Below are 24,551 nucleotides of genomic sequence, written 5' to 3'. Positions count from 1 at the left end.
AAAAGAGAAAAGGCTCTCGTTCCCTCGCTGTACCCGAGTTCCTTTGGTTTCACGTATGCGTTATTTTTCTATAGCGTTATTTTTCTATAGGGGCGATCGATGCTAGTGGTGCCGGCTGGGCGCGGCGCCGGTGTAGAGTGGCAAGGCGAGTCCTCCGCACCGGCCGTGGCGCTGGCGCTACGGAATGATGCCATCTTGTGGACTTCATATATCGCCTTGCCATGACTATGCTATCATTGCTGATGAGACATGCGGTGTGGCCGCATACAACAGAAGCATCATAGGCGCAGCAGCTCAAAGTGGTCTTCTTTGCTTGAATTGGTTCGCCTCTCGTAGCCATAGCGCCCACAGAACGCAGTTATGGGTGAATCAGCACCTGCTAATTTTAAGAGATGTTTTTTTTCCTATCACGAAACTTGTCATTTCGAAAAAAGGTACGCATGAGTCCATGACAACGGAAATCTGATATATAATATAACAGGTAGATCATCAAAATGATCTGAGAACGAGACCCCTACCCCCACCCACCCCTTGAAAATTATGCACACGGGAAATTTAGGGATGTTTCCCTATGACCCTATCACAATGAATAAAGGCAAAGGTGGTCACAGAATAAATAAAGGCGAACATCGTCCAATATAAAACACATATATACTGGTGTTAGGGCAAAACTGAAATACAGGATCACTCGATCAATTTATAGATGGTAATGATCATTTTTTGAGGGAGTGTATTTGGATTAACATGAGGCGAGCATTAATTATCACACCGGTTGGCTCTGCTTTTGTGATATAGGAGCTTTGGTACATTCCTTCTCATATTTGTTCTCCCATCACTTGTTTCCATCCGTACTCTTCTTTTCGTGTATATGTTCTGTGGCATTGCTATAAAATATATAGCAGAGGGCTGTAGTTATTGCTAATCCCATGCGTACCTCTCTTGGGATCAAACCCTAGAAGCGAAAGGCATGTTTGTTGTGCTAAACGTACTAGACCCCACATTCTTATCAGCGGTGAAGATGTGTGATTATAGATGGATGAATATACTTTTAAATAATACATATCTCTATTCTACATGTAATAACAAGGCCCTTTTCCAAACATGATATGTCTACACTCTAGCCTACTAAAATACATTTCCAACCTTTCTCAAAGAGGTAATTGGTCATAGATTACTCTACCAAAACTACTTGGTGTACAGCGAGCTTGTGAGAGATTCATATCTCTAGCACATTCCCCATTAACGCTTACCGTAGTACTACAACATTATCCTGGTTGTCTCTCAGCCTGCTGACAGCGAAGCACTCATGCGTGCGACAGCGAGGGCAGCGGCTGCACAGTACACAAGCACAGGCAGAAGGGTATTTCAAAAGATTTTAAAAATCCCACGGCACAAATTAAAAATCGAACCGGTAGAAGCCAAACCAAATCTTTGTTTTTTCTGCACTTCGTTCCCCCCCCTCCTTTCATCTAAAAAAACGCTCGCTCCCCTACTCCACCTGCTTCCTCCGCTTCCCTTCATCCCCACTCCACCAAACCCTCGGCGTCGGGGGAGCAGAGCAGAGCAGAGCACAGCACAGCGGAGCAGGAGGTGGCGAGCGGAAGCAATGGCCAATGAGTGGCGGTGGTAGCACCCTCCTCGCCTTTTCTCCCCCGCCCTCTCGCCCTCAGGTTGGTGCAGCGGGTGGGAGTGGGGGAACTCGCGCTGCCCCCGTCGCTTCACGGGCACGCCTCCCTCGCCCGGATCTGGGCCGCGCGCGCGAGATCCTGAGCTCCGGGTTCGAGACTTCCTTTGCTCCGGTTGGGGATTTTCCCGGTCGGTTGTTGCGTGCTGGCTGCGCTGAGCTCGTGCTGATTTATGCCTGAAGCCTGATTGGTTTGGTGGTGGAATGGCGGCTCAGGTGACGGCGATGGAGCCCGCGGCGGCTGCGGCTGGAGAAGGGCAGCGGTTCAAGCGGATTCCGCGGCAGGCGTGGTCGGGGAACCTGGAGCTGGATCCACTGGTACGTCTCACTGGCTCCTCGCTCGTGGCCTGCGCCCCCGGGCTGCCTGATTTGGCAGTGCGAGTGCTGGTGGCGATGGGATTTGTTTTGGGTTTTTTTCGGATTGCTGCGGTGGTGCGCAGTCAATGTGGTGCGGTGGAAGCCTTATGTGCTTGAAATGTGTTAAAACGATGCTCAGGATCTCAATGTCATGCCGCTTGTTGATTAGGGTTTAAGGGTTTCTGAATGTACTCATGCTTCGGTTGGAGCTTGAACTTGTGGTGTTGCCGCCAGGTGGTGTACTGCTGTGGGGGCTGTGTCGCTTAGGTGAAAAACCTGCATTAGTATTGCTTAGATGTTTCGTGGATTATCCGTGTTGGATAAGTAAAACTTTGCATACTTGACATTTGAAAGTTATATTATTTTCTCCCTTGGCGCTAATCGGGCAATTATTTCTGTGAATAGACTTTTTGGAAGCTAGACAGGGGGCTAGGTCATGCTATATTAGTTTCATTGTTGTGTGCATGGCATTCTGTGATAGAATTATGCAGCCGTTCAAACTTATTACTAGGCGTTATGCATTGTGCTTGCGCATGTGTGTTGACGAGCGGGTGGGTAGGCTGCTAGGCATCAGGAAGGAGGACCAGGACTTGTTGTGGTACGAGGTGATGCCTAGGCAGCTTGGGCACCGATTTTTGAAATCATTAATTGTTCCCCGTGTGTACACTCCATTTACCGTTGCTTTTTAACTCATTTTCCTCCCTTTTATTATAGTTCCGAAATCAATTAAGTGGTGCTCGATTTTAAGAGTTTCAGGTGATATCACGAGCTAAGTGACTTTTCTTCTTGAAAAAAAAGCTAAGCACCTTTTTTTAAAAAAAATTTCAGCTCAATGAAAACTTAGATCAGTGGCCACATCTAAATGAACTGGTACAGTGCTACAAGGCTGATTTTGTGAAGGATGACGGCAAGTATGGACGATACGAGAGTGTTGCACCACCATCTTTCCAGAATCAAATTTTTGAGGGACCTGATACTGACATAGAAACAGGTATGCATCATCCTTGTGGCTGAATGCCTGGACTAGTTTCACATGAATCTTGGGAAAGTTTTATATTCTTGCCCCATGTCACAGAGTTGCAGCTTGGCAACGATAGGCATTCCAAGCCTGAGGATGCTACTGAAGATGATACGCCAAGCACCTCAGGGAGGCAAATATATGAAACCGAACCATCTGCTTCATCGTCAAAAGTGGTAAGGGCATGCTACCTGGATTTCTGTGCTGTGTGTATTTTGTCCTGTACTTTGCTAGATTTCTGTTGCACTGGACTCTCCTCTGCAGTTTATCTTAGTTCCTTTGCAGTGGGTTCTTCATATTGGATAAGAATCATTTCATGCTTGACTCTACCTTTCCTGTCACTTTTTTTTTGCTTCCCTTGCTAACAATCTCCATTGATCGAGATATAATATGAGTGGAGGAAATTATTGGTAAAGGCAGTTTATTTTTTAAATTTTAGTGTGTTTTTTAATTTTTAGTGCTCCCTCCAAGTTATTGCAACAAGTAGCAATTCTCATCTTGGTGTTGGGCATTAACAGTATTTTATCATATTTGTTTTCTCAGCACTGTAGTCTGTCACCACTGCCAGCATATGAGCCTGCATTTGATTGGGAGAATGAGAGATCTTTGATATTTGGCCAAAGGGTTCCAGAAAGTCTCCCTGCAATTAGCAACAGGTTTCTTCAGTATGCAGACTAAAACATTGCATCCATCTTCCTTTACTTTTCTCGATTTCTTTGGTGCTCCAAGCAATGGTTATTAGTAATCCTGTTTTAAATTATTCTGTACTGATTACAGTGGCTTGAAGATAACTGTGAAGGTACTATCTTTGTCATTCCAAGCTGGATTAGTTGGTGAGCAAAACTATTTTTTTTTTGTTTCTTAACTGCTGTATCTAGTTTATGCTTCACAGGACAATCTTAATTTTCTGTTTCACCATCTCTCTTGTGCAGAGCCTTTCAGTGGAACGATTTGCTTGTACAACAGAGATAGAAGGGAAAAACTGTCAGAAGACTTCTATTTTCACCTACTTCCAACAGATATGCTGGATGTAAGCACAGTGCAAGTTGCTTCCTTCTGGCTCTTCTTTCCATTTCTGAGTATTCTTCTAGTGATATCTACATAGAGAGACAATTATAGCTTGTTGCTATGTTGAAATTTCACTTTGATGTAATTTTCATCCCTGCTGATTCTATTGGATTTAACAGTCTCAGATTTCCTTGGATCGCCGAGGTGTTTTCTCATTGGATGCCCCTTCACCATCAGTCTGCCTTTTGATTCAATTAGAAAAGGCTGCTACTGAAGAAGGGGGAGTAACACCTTCTGTTTATTCTCGTAAAGAGCCTGTAAGTAAAAAAAAAAATTCTTCATTGTAATATTAGTGTTGGTTGATTACGTGTTCTCATTATTCCTGCGCTCTTTTTTGTTACAGGTGCACTTAACTGACAAAGAGAAGCAAAAACTGCAAGTCTGGTCTCGAATCATGCCTTATAAAGAGTCATTTGCATGGGCTATGATCCCTCTGTTTGAAGGTAACCATGCTGGTGGTCTTGGTGATGCTGCTTCTCCTAGCAGTCCTTTAGCACCGAGTATATCAGGATCAAGTTCTCAAGATAGTATTGTGGACCCTATTTCAAAGCTTACTTTAGATGGAAAACTCAACCATTACTCAAGTGGAAGCTCAGTTATTGTAGAGATATCAAACTTAAACAAAGTGAAGGAAAGCTATATAGAGGACTCCCTCCATGTAAGGAGTAGATCTGCACATTCGGTTAGTATTTGTTATTTCTATCATGTTGAATATTTGATTCTTTTGTCACCTGTAGGATCCAAAACGGAAAGTACATAAACCGGTGAAAGGTGTATTGAGACTAGAAGTGGAAAAACTTCATGACGGCCACAATGATGTGGATAATGTTTCTGAAGGCGGAAGCATGGCCAATGATTTGAAAGATGGTGACCTCAATAATGGCAGATGCAGCAGGAGTAGCTTTGATGGGCTCCGCACTTCTTTGAATTCTAGTGCTGCTGCCCAGAAATATGCTCATCACAATGGTAAAACTTCTAGTGCTGATAACGGTGACAATGTAAGTGGCTGATTTCCTTGTCTGCCTACTTTTGTGTCGCAAACTTGATATAGGATGATACTTTTCTGTTTATATGCGATGCATTCTTGTGCCATTCATGTTATTCTGCTTATAGGATATGCACCCTTTCTTATTGCAGTTTCAGGCTTTTGACTTTCGGACGATGACCCGAAGTGAACCATTTTCACAACTTTTTCATTGCCTCTATGTGTACCCATTGACTGTTAGCTTGAGCCGCAAACGAAACCTATTTATAAGAGTGGAACTAAGAAAGGATGATTCTGATATCCGTAAGCCTCCATTGGAGGTTTGTTCTCAATCATTTTATTCCTCTTGTTGAATGTTGCTGTCTTGTTAACATTCTTATGCATTGGAGATCTTGGATTCCAGGCTGTTCATCCAAGGGAGCGGAACACAATGTTACAGAAGTGGGGCCATACACAGATCGCCGTTGGAACAAGAATGGCTTCCTACCATGATGAAGTTAAAATCAGTCTGCCTGCTCTTTTGACACCCCAACACCATCTTGTGTTCACTTTTTTCCATGTAGATCTCCAAATGAAACTTGAGGCACCAAAACCAGTATGTCTCTTGTTCCTTATTCATATGGATTGTGCTTAGTTGTTTATTTTGCTGATGTCTGACATGCTGTTATCCCTTCAGGTGATTGTTGGGTATTCAGTACTTCCGTTGTCGACACATATTCAGTATGTATCTGTTGGTGTATATGTGAGCCCATGTATAGAGGCCCATATAGAGGCCCATGTATAGGATCTATATATCCCACTCTTCTAGGGTTTGGAGGAATACAAGCCATTATTCTCTCCTATCTTCTCTCCTACATGGTATCAGTCTAGCTCCGTGGCCGCCGCCGCCGCCGCCTCCATGGCAGGCCGTCCGCCGGCGCCGCCGGCCTTCCCTTCCCTCTCCCCCTTCCCTCCTCTCTCCCCTGCGTCTGGATCTGGCGGCGCATCCTCTGGAGCACCAGCTGCCGCCGCTGCCCTACCCTAGCGCGCCTCTGGCGCTGCCGGGCCGGCCCCTGGCGCTGCGGGCGCGGGCCCCTAGGGCCCTGCTCCGGCCGCCCCGACCGCCCTTGCTACCCCAGCCGCCGAGGCCGCCCTGCCCTGGCACGCCTCTGGCGCCCCGGCGGCCGCTGCTGCCCTGCCCTGGCGCGCCTCTGGCGTTGCCGGGCCGACCCCTGGCGCTGCGGGCGCGGGCCCATGGGGCCTTGCTCCGGCCGCCGTTGCCGCCCCAGCCGCCGAGGCCGCTCTGCCTGCCGCCGCCCCTGGGCACGTGCCTGTGCCTTGCGTGGCCGCCGGCGCCTTGCTGCAGCCGGCATCGACCGTCGCCGCGGCGGCCCTGCCTGGCTGCGCGTGGCCGCACCAAGGCGCCACCACCGCGCCTGCCGCCGCTCCAGCCCAGGCCAAGCCGCCGCCAGCCCCTGCTCTGCCCGCCCAGGCCCCGATGGCCATGGGTGCGGGCACCGGGGGCGTTGGCGCGGCTGCGCCGGGTGTCGGGGCCGCGCACGCGGCACCTCTGCCGCCAGCTGCAGCTACCCCCGCGAGTGCGGTCGCCGCCGAGCTGCAGCGCGCGCTCCAGCAGCAGCTGCGCGGTCCACCTCCTTCTTGGCGTGGACTGGCGATGTCCCCTGCGCCCGTGGCCGCGCCCTCGGCGCCTCATCCCGCGCCCGCGCCGCCCGTGGCCACGCCCACGGCGTCCGTGGCCGCGCCCGCGGTGTCTCTACCCGCGATGGCCGCCGCGGTACGCTGAGCCGGTGCAGGTGTACCGGCGTCGTTCGGTGCCGACACCGGCGCCGCCTCCTGCTCCGGAGGCTCCTGTGACGCCTCCACCGGAGCCGTCGCCGCCGCCGCCTCCACCGGAGCCGTCGCCGCCGCCGCCTCCACCGGCTCCCTCTCGAGCCGAGCCGGCGGTGTACCACCCACCCGTCGTCCATCGGGATCCTCGGCGTATCCATCCCATGGTGACTCGGCGGATGGCGTCTCAGGTCGCGACTCTCCGCCATCGAGGGAGAGCCGCGGGTCTCTCCGGTACCCTCCTCTGTCCGCGACGCCTTGGCGGATCCTCACTGGCGTCGCGCGATGGAAGAGGAGTACGCGGCTCTTCTTGCCAACCAGACGTTGGACCTCGTGCCGCGTCCGTTTGGTTGCAATGTGGTGACTGGCAAGTGGATCTGGACGCATAAGCGTCGGGCTGATGGCACACTGGAGCGCTACAAGACTCGCTGGGTTCTCCAGGGGTTCACTCAGCGACCTGGTGTGGACTATGATGAGACCTTCAGCCCAGTGGTGAAGCCTGCTACTGTGCGCACGGTCCTCTCGATTGCGCTCTCGCGCTCCTGGCCTGTGCACCAGCTGGACGTGAAGAATGCGTTTCTTCACGGCACTGTCAGAGACTGTCTACTGCTCTCAGCCAACGGGATTTGTGGACTCGAGTCGTCCGGATATGGTCTGCCGACTCAACAAGTCTCTCTATGGTCTGAAGCAGGCTCCTCGGGCTTGGTACTCTCGGTTCGCCACGTTCTTGCTGACATTGGGGTTCACCGAGGCCAAGTCTGACACGTCTCTCTTCATCTACCGCCGTGGGGATGAGACTGCATATCTGCTGCTCTATGTCGATGACATTGTGCTCACAGCCTCCAGTCAGCAGTTGCTTCAGAGTGTCTTCTCCTCTCTGCAGCAGGAGTTTGCTATGAAGGATCTGGGTCAGCTCCACCACTTCTTGGGCGTCACTGTTGAGCCTCGATCGTCTGGTCTTCTCCTTCACCAGCGGCAGTACGCACTCGATATTCTGGAGCGGGCTGAGATGACTGGTTGCAAGCCCTGCTCCACTCCTGTCGACACTCAGGCGAAGCTGTCTGCTGATCTGGGTGATCCGGTGGCTGATCCTACTGCCTACCAGAGTCTGGCTGGCGCTTTGCAGTACCTCATCTTCACCAGGCCGGACCTCACCTACGCTGTTCAGCAGGTCTGTCTCCATATGCATGATCCCCGGGAGTCACCTTGCTACGCTGAAGCGTCTCCTCCACTACGTCCGTGGCACTGTGGACTTCGGCCTGGTGCTTCACCGCTCGTCCTCTGCTGAGCTGTTGGTCTACACCGACGCTGACTGGTCTGGTTGCCTGGATACTCGTCGCTCCACTTCTGGCTACGCCATCTTCCTGGGCGGCAACCTAGTCTCCTGGTCGTCCAAGCGGCAGCTGGTTGTCTCCCGCTCCAGTGCTGAGGCAGAGTATCGGGCTGTTGCTAACGGCGTGGCGGAGGCGTCCTGGCTACGACAGCTTTTGGCGGAGCTCCACAGCCCGCTCGCCAAGAGCACGCTTGTCTACTGCGACAACGTTAGCGTCGTGTATCTCTCCACCAACCCCGTCCAGCATCAGTGGACGAAGCATGTGGAGATCGACCTACACTTCGTGCGCGACAGAGTTGCCATCGGCGATGTTCGGGTACTCCATGTCCCGACTACCTCCCAGTTTGTTGACATCTTCACCAAGGGACTGCCCTCCTCGACCTTCTCGGAGTTTCGCTCCAGCCTCAACGTAGCCGGTGGCTAGTTGTGGCTGCGGGGGGTATTTGCCCTTTGTACTCTATTTTTACTCTCTTCTTGTCCAGTCTTGAACATCGCTGCGCCGGTAGTTCAGACTGCGGGGGGGTGTTGGCTTTCCTGTTGTCCAGTCTTGAACACCGTTGCGCCGGTAGTTCAGATTGCGGGGGGGTGTTGGTGTATATGTGAGCCCATGTATAGAGGCCCATGTATAGGATCTATATATCCCACCCTTCTAGGGTTTGGAGGAATACAAGCCATTATTCTCTCCTATCTTCTCTCCTACAATATCATCTTCTCATTTTTTTTGTAAAGCAATAACATCATATTAGTCCTAGTTTGTTGCTTCATATACCAGATCACATCCGATTCCCAACCATTGCTGTTTTAGTTTTCTAACTTAATCAATTTATGTGATCCATAGCTTATATCGTGTAATAGGATGCAATTGGTCTTGTAGCTGAAGAAGTGTTCATCACTTAAAATTACGAACAATAGCTTGTATGATGCACTCCTTGCATTTTTTTAATAAAATTATTCGAAACACTTATTGAAAATTATTAGGAATATAATCTTTTGAAAGTATTTTTCGTGGAAATTTTGTTAGTAACATTTTTTGCGACGGATTTTTGTATGCTTTGTATATTGGTGGTAATTGGTAAAACTTTCTACAGTCAATCAAACGACATCTATGTAAGATAGGGGGAAGTATCATCGATCATATATTTGATTCATGATGTAGTTCAGCTATATAACCAAAACAAAGCACTGCAGCAGTTCCGTGATTTGCTAATATGGCTTTGTTCTGTATGCCATACTTCTAGTATTTTAAAACTTAAAAGAAAGTTATGGACAAGTGGTAAGGAATTGAACTTGATATGCAACAACTTTCTGCAACAAATAGGTTACTTTCGGATGTATCCTTGCCAATTTTGAGAGAGCTCGTCCCACATTACCTGCAGGAAAGTGGAAAGGTTTGCGTCTTTACTTCACTTTTTTTTACTGCTTCTACCTACTTTATTCCAGAATATTTCCAATATGGAAGTACATTTGTAGTAATAGGTTCTTATCGAAATTCCAATTTTTATACAGGAGAGAATGGACTACCTGGAGGATGGAAAAACTGTTTTCAGGTTGCGTTTAAGGCTCTGCTCGTCATTGTTTCCAGTTAATGAAAGGATAAGAGACTTTTTTGTTGAGTATGACCGTCATACTCTACATACAAGCCCCCCTTGGGGTTCTGAGCTTCTCGAGGTAACTACTTGTCTACTCCATGCACATCTGTCTGACTTATGGTGGAGCTGTTGATTTTTTTCTTTTATGATTAACATAGAATGTAGAGATTCTGCTTTTGTGGTCAGCAGATGCATTTATCTTTTCTACTTACCATTTTAGGAGAAATGTGGTTTTAAGATGGTTATGAAATTTGCTTTGTAATTTATTTTCCTCAAAAAAATTGCTTGTAGTATTACTTTTGCATGACTTTTCATGTTATTTGTACTTTGCGCTAGATACCAGAGCTATATTCAGCTGATCTTGGGATGCAATTTCTGTAGGCCATAAATAGTTTGAAGAACGTCGAATCTACGGCATTGTTACAATTTCTGCAACCGATACTTAATATGTTGCTCCATCTTATTGGTGATGGCGGTGAGACCCTTCAGGTTGTTGGTTCGTGCTTCCCTTGTGCATCATTATTTTTCTCTTCTCTAGGCATATTTTCTGGATCTAAATTGGAGCAACTTCATCATATATTTTTACACTTAATATCGATGCTAAGGGTGTGTGTGGCTACTGCATTGTGATTTTACAGGTTGCTGCATTTCGAGCCATGGTTAACATTTTAACCCGGTAATTTTCTGTTTCCTTTTTTATTTAATTTTACTGCTGCTACCATTCTTTGTTATGCTAGTTTCCTTATTGAGTGCTAGTATTCCATGGGGACCGAACTTCTCAAATCCTATTATCTGATCTTTAGAAGGCCAAATACTTGCAAGAGGAAAAAAAAGCCTTTGGTTCTTGTTTGTTCCCTAGAATTTTATTGAGAGAGTTATTTTCTCAGCCCTAAAAAAAGTTGTGTTTAGTTTCTTGGCCCTTTTACTCCTGAACTTGGCTATTTGGCCTCCAAAACAAGTTTCGTTTAGTTTCTTGGCCCTTCTGTCATCTGCAGTTAAGTCTACAGTCTTATTATATCCAAATACATCAGTTTAGATTTTTAACCAGAAAAATAATAACATAAAGAAAATTTTCATGAATTTTTGGTATTTTTTCCACTAGTAAAATAATTTCTAGGCATAAAATCTATTTTCAGTTTTTAAATTACAGAAAATCACAGGAACATGGTAAAGCAGTGAAAATTCACTGGAGTCATATCTAAGCATGCTGGATCCAGTAAAAATCACTAACATGCCATTTGAGCTACTGAAAAGTAGATATTATTATTAATGAATCACTGACTCGTTTTGGGGCCAAATAGCCAAGTTCAAGAGAAAAAGGGCCAAGAAACCAACTCTCAATTTTATTATCTTCCCATGGATTGTAGTTACTAAAGAGAGGTGAAGCATTCGCATTCAAAGTAAACCACATGGTCTGTCAATCTTAAATTTTGGAATGCTGCATGTGTGCCTCATGCGTTAGGACCTCTCACTTTTTTTTTGGTGACACAAAAGGATATGAATGGATAATAATATTGGTTCTAATTAAGCTAATTTTGACTTCAGCAATATCCCCTCAAGCTCTTTTTTTGTTCCACTTGCAAGTTACAACTCAGATGAGAGAAGTTGTTAAACTTTAAAACAGCATGGTGTATGCTTGTCTTTAGATGTATATTGCACAAGAACATGATAGCAGTGCCCTCTTAAGATGATCTTAATCTGTGGGGTGACGTTATTGGGAAATTATGATTTGTTTTCTATAGCATCCGTCTTCCATTACGTATGACGAAATAGGAAGTAGGAAAACTGTTATTTTTTTGTTTGCAACAGCTCAGCACTAATGAGTCAGGATCACACTTGTACGTTAAATTGAATTGTAGATGCTGCTTCTTGCAGGGTGCAGCAGGAGTCATCAGACGGGGCTGAGAGAAATAGGTTTCTTATTAACTATGTTGATTTTGCTTTCGATGACTTTGGTGATCGGCAAGCACCTGTGTATCCTGGTCTATCTACTGTTTGGGGAAGTCTTGCTCGGAGTAAGGTTAGCCTGGATTCTCTGGTTTGAGTAAGATTATGTTTGTTGAGTTTGGTCTGTAACTGAGAATTCTTTTAAATTCTATATCCCCTTCGTTGCTTGCTGTTGTTTGTTTTCATCTCTAGCCTAACCTAACTTGCTTGGGACTAAAAGGCTTTCTTGTTGTTTTACTTGACCTGTTGATTATTTTCATATTTGAATTGTATCTATTGCATAGAAGATCCCGGCAGCTGTCATATTACTGCTAGTGTCTCAGCTATTGAATGATGCTATGCTGGCACTAGCATTGTTTGATCGCCCAGTGCTGCATTGAATTTTGTGATTGCAACTTGTTAAGTCTTGAGAAGTTCCCTTGAATCTTGTATGGCCGTTACACTGATTAATAAGCACTGCACTCAGTACTGCTCACTTCGGTTTTTTACCTTTTTTCTTCAACTGTTCTTGCAACTTAATACTCTGTTGACGTTGATATATATTCTACACCTTAGGTGTAGCATTTATTCTACACCCAGCAGTGAAGAAATTACTGACCGAACTGACAAAAAATTACTGAACGGAGTTGCCGTATTACTGAATCATGTCCAGTAATCGCGCGCAGTAGTTATCATTGAAAATTTGTTCAGTAATTAGTTGTGTGTGTGTGTATTTTCAATTTGCCATGAATCATCATGACGTGTCTGCTATTTAGTTGTCTTCTTTTGTACATGTTTCTACTTTCTACTACTCTGTTTCACTCTTTGCTCTTTTGGCTTTTAGGCTAAAGGTTATAGAGTTGGTCCTGTATATGATGATGTATTGGCAATGGCTTGGTTTTTTCTGGAGCTTATTGTAAAGTCAATGGGCTTGGAACAAAGTCGTCTCTTCTACCACAACCTTCCATTAGGTAGAATAGACTTAATATTTAGTAACTAATTTTAAATACATGTATATTTAATTCTACAATGATTGATTGTTACCACGATCTAGGTGAAGATGTTCCACCTCTACAATTGAAAGAAGGTGTTTTCAGGTGCATCATGCAACTTTTTGATTGCCTTCTAACCGAGGTTCATGAGCGCTGTAAAAAAGGTTTAAGCTTGGCAAAGCGCTTGAACAGCACGCTTGCTTTCTTTTGCTACGATCTTTTATCAATTATTGAGCCTCGCCAAGTTTTTGAGCTGGTAAGTAGGAACTATGAAGCCATAGAAAGTTTGTGCTGCCCCTCTGGTTTTTCTTTATTTGTTTTGTGTTTTCAAATTCTCATAATGTGTCCCCACAATCTTCAGCAGAAGTTTCTGTGCACAGTGATGCTTATATGGCTCTAAAGACAAATATATCTGTTCTTCAGGTTTCGTTGTATATGGACAAGTTTGCCGGAGTTTGTCAGTCAGTCCTCCATGACTGCAAATTGACATTCCTGCAGATAATATGTGACCATGATCTATTTGTTGAGATGCCTGGGCGGGACCCCTCTGATAGGTATAATTTGTTTCTTATGTAGTTTTTTTTAAATATTTTATTAGTAATGATTGTTGAGTGTTGACAATGCTTATATGGTTTCAATATTTTCTTGTTGATGTAAATTTATTTACTGTTGTGCTAGTGAAGTTCTAAAAGACTTCACCATATTTGTTTTAATAAACCCCATTATTTTGGGAGCAGTAATTCTGTTCAGATTCGTTAGTGGTACTGGGATTCTATACGTTCTAATTGATCCCTACAATTGTTTTGTTTAGCATTGCACTTTATGCATATTGGAGAGAATAATGCTTGTATTCCTCCAACCCTAGAAGGGTGGGTATATATAGTACCTACACATGGGCCTCTAGATGGGCCTCTATACACATGGGCTCAATATACTCCAACACCCCCCGCAGTCTGAACTACCGGCGCAGCGGTGTTCAAGACTGGACAACAAGAAAGCTAACACCCCCCGCAGTCTGAACAACCGACGCAGCGGTGTTCAAGACTGGACAAGATGAGAGTACAAGTAGAGCACAAAAGGGCTAATACCACCCGCAACCACAACTAGCCACCGGCTACGTTGAGGCTGGATCGAAACTCCGAGAAGGTCGACGAGGGTAGCCCCTTGGTGAAGATGTCAGCAAACTGGGAGGTAGTCGGGACATGGAGTACCCGAATATCGCCGATGGCGACTCTGTCGCGCACGAAGTGTAGGTCGATCTCCACGTGCTTCGTCCGCTGATGCTGGACGGGGTTGGTGGAGAGATACACGGCGCTGACGTTGTCGCAGTAGACGAGCGTGCTCTTGGCGAGCGGGCTGTGGAGCTCCGCCAAGAGCTGTCGCAGCCAGGACGCCTCCGCCACGCCGTTAGCGACAGCCCGGTACTCCGCCTCGGCACTGGAGCGGGAGACAACAGGCTGCCGCTTGGACGACCAGGAGACCAGGTTGTCGCCCAGGAAGACGGCGTAGCCGGAGGTGGAGCGACGAGTGTCCGGGCAGCCAGCCCAGTCAGCGTCGGTGTAGACCACCAGCTTAGCAGAGGACGAGCGGTGAAGTACCAGGCCGAGGTCCACAGTGCCACGGACGTACCGGAGGAGACACTTCAGCGCAGCAAGGTGTGACTCCCGGGGATCATGCATATGGAGACAGACCTGCTGAACAGCATAGGTGAGATCTGGCCTGGTGAAGGTGAGGTACTGCAAGGCGCCGGCCAGACTCCGGTAGGCAGTAGGATCATCCAACGGATCACCCAGATCAGCAGACAGCTTCGCCTGAGTGTCGACTGGAGTGGAGCAGGGCTTGCAATCAGTCATCCCAGCCCGCTCCAGAATATCGAGGGCGTACTGCCGCTAATGAAGGAGAAGACCAGACGGGCGAGGCTCAACAGTGACGCCCAAAAAGTGGTGGAGCTGACCGAGATCCTTCATAGCGAACTCCTGCTGCAGAGAGATGACACTCTGAAGCAACTGCTGACTGGAAGCTGTGAGCACAATGTCGTCGACATATAGCAACAGATAGACAGTCTCATCCCCACGGCGGTAGATGAAGAGAGACGTGTCAGACTTGGCCTCGGTGAACCCCAGTGTCATCAAGAACGTGGCGAATCGAGAGTACCAAGCCCGAGGAGCCTGCTTCAGTCCATAGAGAGACTTGTTCAGCCGACAGACCATATCCGGACGACTCGAGTCCACAAATCCCGCTGGCTGAGAGCAGTAGACAGTCTCTGACAAGGTGCCGTGAAGAAACGCATTCTTCACGTCCAGCTGGTGCACAGGCCAAATACGCGAGAGCGCAAGCGAGAGGACCGTGCGCACCGTAGCGGGCTTCACGACCGGGCTGAAGGTCTCATCATAGTCCACACCAGGCCGCTGAGTGAACCCCCGGAGAACCCAGCGAGCCTTGTAGCGCTCCAGTGTACCGTCAGCCCGACACTTATGCGTCCAGATCCACTTGCCAGTCACCACATTGCAACCAGACGGACGCGGCACGAGGTCCCACGTCTGGTTGGCAAGAAGAGCCGCGTACTCCTCTTCCATCGCGCGACGCCAGTGAGGATCCGCCAAGGCGTTGTGGACAGAGGAGGGTACCGGAGAGACCCGCGGCTCTCCCTCGGTGGCGGAGAGTCGCGGCCTGGGACGCCATCCGCCGAGTCACCATGTGATGGATGTGCCGAGGATCCCGATGGATGACCGGCGGGTGGTACACCTCCGGCTCGGCTCGAGAGGGAGCCGGAGGAGGCGGTGGCGGCGACGGCTCCGGTGTCGGCGTCGCAGGAGCCTCCGGAGCAGGAGGCGGCGCCGGTGTCGACGTCGAACGACGGCGGTACACCTGCACCGGCTCAGCATACCGCTGCGGCACTGGGTTCGGCGCCGAGCGACGCCGGTACACCTGCACCGGCTGAGCGTACCGCTCAGGTGCAGGGGAAAGCACCGGGGCCGCGCGTGGCGCAGCGGGAGACACCGGGTCCGTTCGCGGCACGACCAGAGGTCCGGGGGCCGCGCGTGGCGCGACCGCGGGCATTGGGGCCGCGCTCGGCGCAGCAGGGATCACCGGAAGCGGTGCCGGTGCGCCGGGAAAACCTGCAGGAAAAGGACAGACAGGTAACGGTGGCTGAACCACCGGGTTAGTCGGAAACAGAGACGCCAGCTCGGGATCAGAAGAAGGTGTGGAGGAGGTGGAGTAGGGGAAATCCGATTCATCGAAGACGACGTGTCGGGAGATCAGAACGCGGCGAGAGGTGAGGTCAAAGCATCGGTACCCCTTGTGGTCAGGGGAGTATCCGAGGAACACACAACGAGTCGAGCGGGGCGCCAGCTTGTGAGAAGCGGTGGCGGAGGTGTTAGGGTAACACGCACACCCGAAGACCCGAAGGTGGTCGTAGCGAGGAGGGGTACCGAAAAGAGCGTGGTGTGGAGTGGGAGCAGGAGAAGCAGTGGACGGAAGGCGGTTGAGTAGGTAGGTGGCGGTGTGGAGGCTCTCAGCCCAGAAGCGCGGGGCGAGAGAAGCCTGGATCAGAAGGGTGCGCACAACGTCGTTCGTCGTGCGAATCATCCGCTCAGCCTTGCCGTTCTGAGGGGAGGTATACGGACAAGACATACGCAGCTGAACACCCCGAGACAGGAAGAAAGATCGGGAGGTAGAGTTATCGAACTCCCGCCCGTTGTCGCACTGGACGGCCTTAACGGTGAGGCCGAACTGAGTGGACACCCAGGCAAAGAAGTGGGAGGAGGGTGGGGAAGGTCTCAGACTTGGCACGCAAAGGAAACGTCCAAGAGTAGTGCGAGAAGTCATCGACCACCACCAGATAGTACTTGTAGCCAGAGAGGCTGAGTACAGGGGAGGTCCATAGGTCACAGTGAACAAGGTCGAATGCATGCGTCGCATGCGAGGAAGAAGAGGAAAAAGGAAGTCGAACATGACGACCGAGCTGGCACGCATGGCAGAGGGGCTGAGCGGGAGCCCTAGTACCAGGAACATCGGTACTACGACCGAGCTGAGCCAGAACGTCGCAGCCAGGGTGACCAAGACGACGGTGCCAAGTGGTGGAAGACGGCGTCGCGGCAAAAGCGGCAGACCAAGATGGCCAGGGCGAAGAAGAAGACGAAAGTGGTGCAGCGGAAGAAGGAAGGCGAAGGGTGTAAAGGGGCCCCGTGCTGTCACACCGGAGTAGCGGACGCCGGGAGGCCGAATCCTTTACAGTGAGGCCAGAAGAATCAAACTCGATGGAACAAGAATTGTCAGCTGTAAACTGACGAATGGAAAGAAGGTTATGAACCTTTATTATACTCCCAACAATGCATACTACCATTTTATTATGTTTTCAACCTGTGTCTGGTCTTTGCTTAATATTTTAAAATAATCATGTATAGATTACTAATTTTGTTCCCAGTCCAAGATACCATCCTAAAAGGCATGCATCCAAACTTTAAAACATGTGACTGCAATTATACATTAAAGTTTTTCATCCTTAACATGTGAACGATACTACAAAAATCATCGTAAAAGTGTCATAAAGTCTGTCGTATATTATGATAAATGGTTGTATAATAGGTCATGTCTATGTCGTAACAATAAATAAAGACCAGAGGTAGTGTCTTGAAATTCTATATGAATGCAGTGGACCTTATAATGGCTAACATCCTTGCCCCCCATTTTCCCATTTTTTGGGGAAGTATTTTGAAGTAAATATCTTTGTGTTTACAGAAACTATCTGTCGTCAGTTCTTATTCAAGAGATCTTTCTCACCTTGGACCATGATGATTTGTCTCAACGAGCAAAGGTAAGTATCTCAGTTCTGAGGAAAAAAAAAAGCATTGCTATTACCACAATTAAGTCAACCCTCCATGCCCACTCAACTTTTGATCCTGTCTAAATTTGTGATGCAAAATGACTCTTTAGTTTAAATACCCTAATATACTGTTTTGCAACCCTTGCAGGCTGCTCGAATTTTAGTAGTCCTTTTATGCAAGCATGAATTTGATGCACGTTATCAAAAAAGTGAAGACAAGCTGTACATTGCTCAGTTGTATTTTCCTCTTATAGGGCAGGTATGTCTGTTTTACACTTAAACACTAGCTATGAGAAATTGCAAGATTTAGTATATATGTAGAAGATTTTGACACTGCAAGATTTAGTATATATAAGATTTTGATTACATATTTCTTTGCTTATGAGGAAATACTCTTTGTCTCAGATCCTTGATGAGATGCCTGTTTTCTATAATCTGAATGCTGTTGAAAAGCGTGAGGTGCTAGTTGTCATTTTGCAAATCATAAGGAACTTGGATGATGCAACTCTTATCAAAGCATGGCAACAGAGCATTGCTAGAACCAGATTGTTCTTCAAACTTCTTGAAGAGTGTATAACCCATTTTGAGGTCAGTACTATAATCTTTTGAGTTTTTAGGATGCTAAAGGTATCACTCAGTATAGCCTAGTGCTTCTGCTCTTCAGCAGCAGCAGCAGCAGCAGCAACAAAGGCATTTAGTCCCAAGATGGGGTAGGCACTTGCTATCTAATATTCTGTTAATGGTGGGCTTTGACCTTGTAGTAAGCTCCAATTATTAATGTCAGTCCTATTCAGTACCTTTGCAGATAATTGCTTGGAGTATATCTTAAAGCGACTGAAATATTGAGTTCATACCTTTTGTATTTTTCATCTATGGATATTCCATGAAACTAAATGTCCTTGTCCTACATGCATATTTAAGTTAACCAAGTTTGTGTGCTAGTTCAAATTACATCAAATTACACTAAGTTATCCTGTTTAAATCCGTAAGAATGATAACATTTCACATTGATGATATCAGATATGGTTAAATAGGATCTGCATATTTTATCTACTCTTGGTCATGAATCTGCTTTATCTCCATTGAACCATGTTAATTCTCATAGTTTTGAAGCAAAATAACTTGAAATGCTGTCTGCAGCACAACAAAACCGGAGACAGCATGCTACTTGGTGCTAGTTCTCGGAGCCCTGAAGTTGAGCGTCCTGCGTCCCCAAAGTACTCGGAGCGATTATCCCCATCAGTTAATGCATATTTGTCAGAGGCATCAAGGCATGAAATAAGGGTAATTGTTCCCACACTATCAGGCTTCCATCCCCAGTTTTTTTCCTGAACCATGATGTACTCTCGGGGTATACATTTTGCATATCAGATATGGCCCTATTCAAGACATTTGGCATTAATTGCACACAAGCATGCCGGCCTTCTTGGATTGCCCTAGTTTTGGGTAGGTTGAGTACTCTTTAATGAAGCCCTCCTAGGGCATGTACTGGACGGGTACCACGAGCTGGTCAGGATTGTTGCTTAGCATTTTTTGTTGGCAACTGACAAACAATCTGGTACAAAAGGGTATGCGGTTGCAGAAAATGTGGACAGTAAGCTTCTTGGGCGCAAACCTATCTTGAAATGACTGAATGGGGCTAGCATAGAGAGAGGGAGGGAGGGAGAGGTTGATCTATTCCACAAACCATATTTCCTAGTTTTCTAGGGCTTATTTTGGTTTAACTCTACTCTCACAAGCAGACTGCCCCCTCATTACTGTACATGATGCACTAAGAACATTGTGCTTATTGCCAGGTCCAGCATTTGGATCTTGTGGCAATGGAAAGAGCTTGCTTGGGACATTGCTGCAGGTGCTTGCTGCTTGGCACGTGCACTCGTATTTGTGGCGGATGAGTGTACAGCCATTTTATGTCATGTCACACTGCACTGTAGCTCCTTGTCTGATATTATGGCGCTGAATGGCTGTACTGCATTAGCAACAAGGCCTAGAATGAATTCAGGAATTGCATGTTTCAGAGAATTTTCTGAAACCAGGAACATGGGATTGATGACAAAAGAATTGATGGCAGAATCTGATAAAAAGTTTCCTGAAATGATAACATCAACATATTTAATCGTAGTGCAATACTCATCTAAATGATCTCAAATCACCCTGAGTGTGCCTTTAAAAAATTACTGTTTCTTGCAAGTTTCTGTATGTGTGGTTATAGAGGAAGAGCCCTGGACTGGTTATACCACATGCTTAGGTTTTTTATGGAACATTTCCAAGGGACTTGAAGGTGTTTACTTTGAGGCTCCAAAATATGGAATAACGGCTACTAATACAATATCTATTGGATTTGAGCATATAAATACAATGGATGTTCCATCTCAGAGCCTGCAACAGTGGAATTGAGCCTGTGTGAAGCAAGATAATTATTTTAGCCACTTTTCATGAGCATATACTTCCTAAACTGATGTGAAGACACTACCTCCTTAGTTACAGCCAATTTGATGTTAGTCATTTAATTTCATAGTGACCACTGTATTTTTGATGTAGCCTCAGGGAACACCAGAAAATGGATACATGTGGAATAGGGTTAGCCCTCAGCTAAGTTCTCCAAATCAACCGTATTCATTGAGGGAAGCACTTGCTCAAGCGCAATCTTCAAGAATTGGGTCAACGGCCAGGGCATTGAGAGAGTCTCTACATCCAGTACTACGACAAAAGTTGGTATGTTTATGTATACAATCATATCTGGTATTATGGGTTGTGTCTTTCTCTCTTTAACATGAGAATTCCTACAGGAACTTTGGGAAGAAAATCTCAGCACTGCTGTGAGCCTGGAAGTGTTGGGAATAACTGATAAGTTTTCAGTTGCTGCGGGCACTCGTAGCATCACTACTGATTATGCTAAGCTAGATTGTATAACATCAATCTTAATGGGTCTTTTATCTAGGAGCCAGCCCTTGGCCTTTTGGAAAGCTTTCCTTCCTGTGGTCTATAATATATTTAATCTCCATGGTGCAACACTTATGGCAAGGGAGAATGACCGCTTCTTGAAGCAGATTGCTTTTCATCTTTTGCGGCTTGCTGTTTTCCGAAATGATTCAATTAGAAAAAGGGCTGTTGTTGGGCTGCAGATTCTTGTTAGGGTAAGCTACTTAGCTTGATTGTATCTTTATATGATCTTCAACTGAATGATCCTGATATAGATACTCTTGTGGTTCTAGAACTCATTCAACTATTTCAAGAACACTACAAGGCTGAGGGTCATGTTGACAATTACTTTGTCAGAATTGATGTCTGATGTGCAAGTAACTCAGATGAAATCCGATGGTTCTCTTGAAGAAAGTGGTGAAGCTCGTCGCCTTAGGAAATCACTGGAGGAAATGGCTGATGTGAGAAGCAAGGATCTGTTAAAAGATTGCGGCCTCCCTGTTAATGCGTTGGAGGCTGCTCCTGAAGGTTCATCTGATAATAGGTGGTCCTGGGTAGAGGTGAAGCATCTGTCTAAATGTCTAGTCCAGGCCCTTGATGCTGGTCTGGAGCATGCCCTCTTGGTAAGCAATATTTGCAACTGAATCCTGCTGTGCTATCCATAATTTGTTGTGGCAAAATGTCAATTGAGAATCTGAAAAAGGAAATTAGTTTTTCTTTTAAGACATCAACACATCAGTAATGCCAATATGCTGGGCTGCCCCTTTTTACCCCCTATTCGATTCCTCTGACAACTTACGACCTGTAAATCCAAATGTTTCTTGTAGGGTTCTGTAGTAACTGTGGACAGGTATGCGGCCGCTGAGGGTTTCTATAAGCTAGCTATGGCCTATGCACCTGTTCCAGATCTTCACATTATGTGGTTGCTGCACCTGTGTGATGCACACCAGGAGATGCAATCATGGGCTGAAGCAGCACAATGTGCAGTTGGTGTAGCTGGTGTGATCATGCAGGTTGTGATTTTTGCCCCAATACCTCCAGTAATATTTAAATGGCCTGTATGGACTCTTGTAACCTATGCAACTTTCTTATAGGCACTTGTTGGAAGGAATGATGCTGTGTGGAGCAAGGAGCATGTTTCTTCGCTGCGTAAGATTTGCCCTATAGTGAGTGCTGACGTTTGTGCAGAAGCCTCTGCAGCTGAAGTTGAGGGATATGGTGCATCCAAACTAACAGTGGATTCAGCTGTCAAGTATCTTCAACTTGCCAACAAACTCTTTGCACAAGCTGAACTCTACCATTTTTGTGCAAGCATCCAGGAACTCATCATTCCTGTGTATAAAAGCAGAAGGTCTTATGGACAGCTGGCCAAATGCCATACATCACTCACAAACATCTATGAGTCAATTCTTGAACAGGAAGCCAGTCCTATACCATTTATTGATGCCACATACTACCGAGTTGGTTTCTATGGTGAGCGTTTTGGCAAGCTCAATAAAAAGGAGTATGTGTTTAGAGAGCTGCGGGATGTACGTCTTGGTGACATTATGGAGAAGCTTAGCCATATATATGAGGCTAAAATGGATGGCAATCACACCTTACACATCATTCCAGACTCGAGACAAGTCAATGCTGATGAATTGCAACCTGGTGTCTGCTATTTACAGATCACTGCTGTTGATCCTGTGAGGGAGGATGAGGACTTGGGTAGCAGGAGGGAAAGGATCTTTTCTTTATCTACTGGTACTGTACGTGCACGTGTGTTTGACCGTTTTCTTTTTGACACACCATTCACAAAGAATGGAAAAACACAAGGTGGCTTAGAAGACCAATGGAAGAGACGCACAGTGCTTCAGACTGAGGGTTCATTTCCTGCTTTGGTGAACCGCCTGCTAGTTACCAAATCTGAATCTCTAGAGTTCTCTCCTGTTGAGAATGCGATTGGAATGATCGAAACAAGAACAGCTGCATTGAGAAATGAACTAGAAGAACCACGGAGTTCTGAAGGCGATCAACTACCAAGGCTTCAAAGCTTGCAAAGGATACTCCAAGGAAGTGTGGCTGTTCAGGTAAGGCTGAGTCTCCTTTGCAGAGTATTCGATAGATTTATCTATTTCTACTGTTTTCCCTATTTCTTTGTTATTTAATATTTAGCTAATTCTTTTGGTGTTGTCATGCAGGTCAACAGTGGAGTGTTAAGTGTGTGCACTGCATTCTTATCCGGTGAGCCTGCGACCAGGCTCCGATCACAAGAACTGCAGCAGCTCATCGCTGCATTGCTTGAATTCATGGCTGTCTGCAAGCGCGCAATCAGAGTGCATTTCAGATTGATAGGCGAAGAAGACCAGGAATTCCACACCCAACTCGTCAATGGATTCCAGTCACTCACTGCTGAGCTGTCTCACTATATCCCTGCTATACTTTCAGAGCTATGACAGTACTGTAGCAATCTGGAAATTAGGTAGCATGTGAATGGTTGTTCATTCTTTCAGTCAAGATCCCCACCAAATGTCCATATTTCCATTAGCTTTGGTTGTATAGTTCTGAGAACTGGAAATTAACTAGTCTTTGCAGTTCTGTACCGTTTCGTAGTACTGAGTCCCGATTTTGGAGTGTAAAGCTGGCTAATCCTTAGTGTTATGTCTACGTCACCGTGTCTTTCGTTGCAGTTTGCCCGCTGTACTAGCAACGAGTGGACATTTTGACCCCCGTTGTATTTTGCTGGTCTTGTGGCGTGATATATATAATGCTTGGTGATTCTGTTGTCTCTTTCTCTACTGGAAATTTGCATGCTTCCTAACAAATTGGTTGTGCGCAGTATATTATTGAATTTATCTATTTGGATAATTTGCGTCTTGCATATTGTCCACTGTTGGAGTATATTGAGCTTATGTATAGAGGTTCATTTAGAGGTTCATGTATAGGAACTATATATCCCACTCTTCTAGGGTTTGGAGGAATACAAGTCACTATTCTCTCTTACATGGTATCAGCCACCCCTCTCCTCTCCATGGCCGCCGCCGCCTAGACCCTGTGCTGCCGTTGCCGCCCCATGGCCGGCCGGCCGCCGGCCCTTTCCTCCTTTCCTTCCCTCCTCCCTACCCTGCTGCGGCCGCTGCCCTGCCCGACGGTCCCTGGCGCGCAACTGGAGCCCGCGCCGGGTGCCGCCGCTGCTGGGCCCGCGGCCCCCCTGCAGCGCGGGCGCCGTCGCCGGGCTCGCGGGTCCCCTGCAGAGCGCTGCGGCTGCTGCTCCCCTGCTCGCGGGCGCCGCCGCGGGCGCTGCCGGGGCCGTGGGCGCCGCCGAATCTTCTCCGGCCGTCGGCCCCTGGCGCGCCCCGCCCACCGCCGGCCCCTGGCGCGCCCTGGAGTCCGCGCCGGACGCCGGGGCCGCGGGCGCCGCCGGATCTGCTCCGGCCACCGGCCCCTGGCGCGCCCCGACCGTCGCCCCGCCTGCCGCCGGCCCTTGGCACCCCTGGCGCGCCCTGGAGACCGCGCTGGACGCCGGGGCCGCGAGCGCCGCCCCCGCGCCCTGCCCCTGCGCGCGCGAGCCCTGCTGCTGCGGCCTGTGCTGGCCAGGCGGCCCCTACTGCTGCCGCTGCTGCTCTTGCTGCCGCTGGCCCTGCCACATCCATGGCCGCGTGGGCCGCCGCTGTGCCGGCGCCGCCGCCGGCCTCCTTGGCCGTGCGGGCCGCACCGTGCGCGTGGCACCATCCCGCGGCCCCTCCTCTGGCCGCGCCCAGCGCCGCGCCGCCGCCATGGGCGCGGGCACGAGCGCGGCACCTCCTGTCGCCGCTGTGGCCCAGGCCGCCGCCGCCCAGCTCGCCGCCGCTGCCTCCTCTGCACGCGCGTGGTCCCAGGGCGCCGCCGTCGCCGCCGAGCCCTTGGCCGCCGCCGCTGCCTCCTCCACGGGCGCCGCCTCCTCTCTCCTCTACGCGCGCGTGGGCCTCCGGCGCGGGCACCCCTCCTCTGTTCCAGGGCGCGGGCCGTGTAACGACCCGACCCGGGTAACGGCTAAGATCTAC

At 48.0% G+C, this 24,551-nt stretch overlaps 2 protein-coding genes across 7 annotated transcripts; one reads left to right on the top strand and one right to left on the bottom strand.

Moving 5' to 3' along the window:
- The first annotated feature begins 1,379 nt into the window (after nucleotides 1-1,379).
- Nucleotides 1,380-23,301, top strand: LOC120652501 (guanine nucleotide exchange factor SPIKE 1-like). Of its 6 annotated transcripts, none has more exons than XM_039930357.1 (31): nucleotides 1,380-1,777; nucleotides 1,901-2,002; nucleotides 2,870-3,032; nucleotides 3,117-3,235; nucleotides 3,603-3,715; nucleotides 3,837-3,892; nucleotides 3,992-4,089; nucleotides 4,247-4,384; nucleotides 4,471-4,785; nucleotides 4,865-5,125; nucleotides 5,265-5,432; nucleotides 5,516-5,707; nucleotides 5,789-5,832; nucleotides 9,591-9,660; nucleotides 9,779-9,940; nucleotides 10,243-10,350; nucleotides 10,500-10,537; nucleotides 11,737-11,881; nucleotides 12,632-12,758; nucleotides 12,842-13,035; nucleotides 13,203-13,333; nucleotides 17,523-17,598; nucleotides 17,756-17,866; nucleotides 18,013-18,195; nucleotides 18,748-18,891; nucleotides 20,149-20,322; nucleotides 20,397-20,744; nucleotides 20,823-21,152; nucleotides 21,357-21,542; nucleotides 21,624-22,598; nucleotides 22,710-23,300. In XM_039930357.1, exons 2-31 carry the CDS (start codon nucleotides 1,910-1,912, stop codon nucleotides 22,962-22,964), a joined length of 5,517 nt encoding a protein of 1,838 aa, XP_039786291.1. In that variant the 5' UTR covers nucleotides 1,380-1,777; nucleotides 1,901-1,909; the 3' UTR covers nucleotides 22,965-23,300. The 6 variants fall into 6 exon arrangements, with proteins under 6 accessions (XP_039786291.1, XP_039786286.1, XP_039786288.1 ...); XM_039930352.1 differs by having other exon boundaries at nucleotides 1,491-1,799; nucleotides 3,603-3,724; nucleotides 20,155-20,322; nucleotides 22,710-23,301; XM_039930354.1 differs by having other exon boundaries at nucleotides 1,492-1,799.
- A 217-nt stretch (nucleotides 23,302-23,518) lies between these two features.
- On the bottom strand, nucleotides 23,519-24,286 carry LOC120648151 (circumsporozoite protein-like). The gene is made up of 2 exons (XM_039924899.1): nucleotides 24,224-24,286; nucleotides 23,519-24,064 (listed from the first exon to the last, which is right to left on the bottom strand). The coding sequence occupies exons 1-2, from the start codon at nucleotides 24,284-24,286 to the stop codon at nucleotides 23,519-23,521; spliced, it is 609 nt and encodes a 202-aa protein (XP_039780833.1).
- Nucleotides 24,287-24,551: the final 265 nt, after the last annotated feature.

This window comes from Panicum virgatum, chromosome 9K (genome assembly GCF_016808335.1).
Source record: "Panicum virgatum strain AP13 chromosome 9K, P.virgatum_v5, whole genome shotgun sequence".
Classification (NCBI taxonomy): domain Eukaryota; kingdom Viridiplantae; phylum Streptophyta; class Magnoliopsida; order Poales; family Poaceae; genus Panicum; species Panicum virgatum.
Note: the sequence above shows the minus strand (reverse complement) of the source record. Positions and strands in the feature narration are given on the sequence as shown.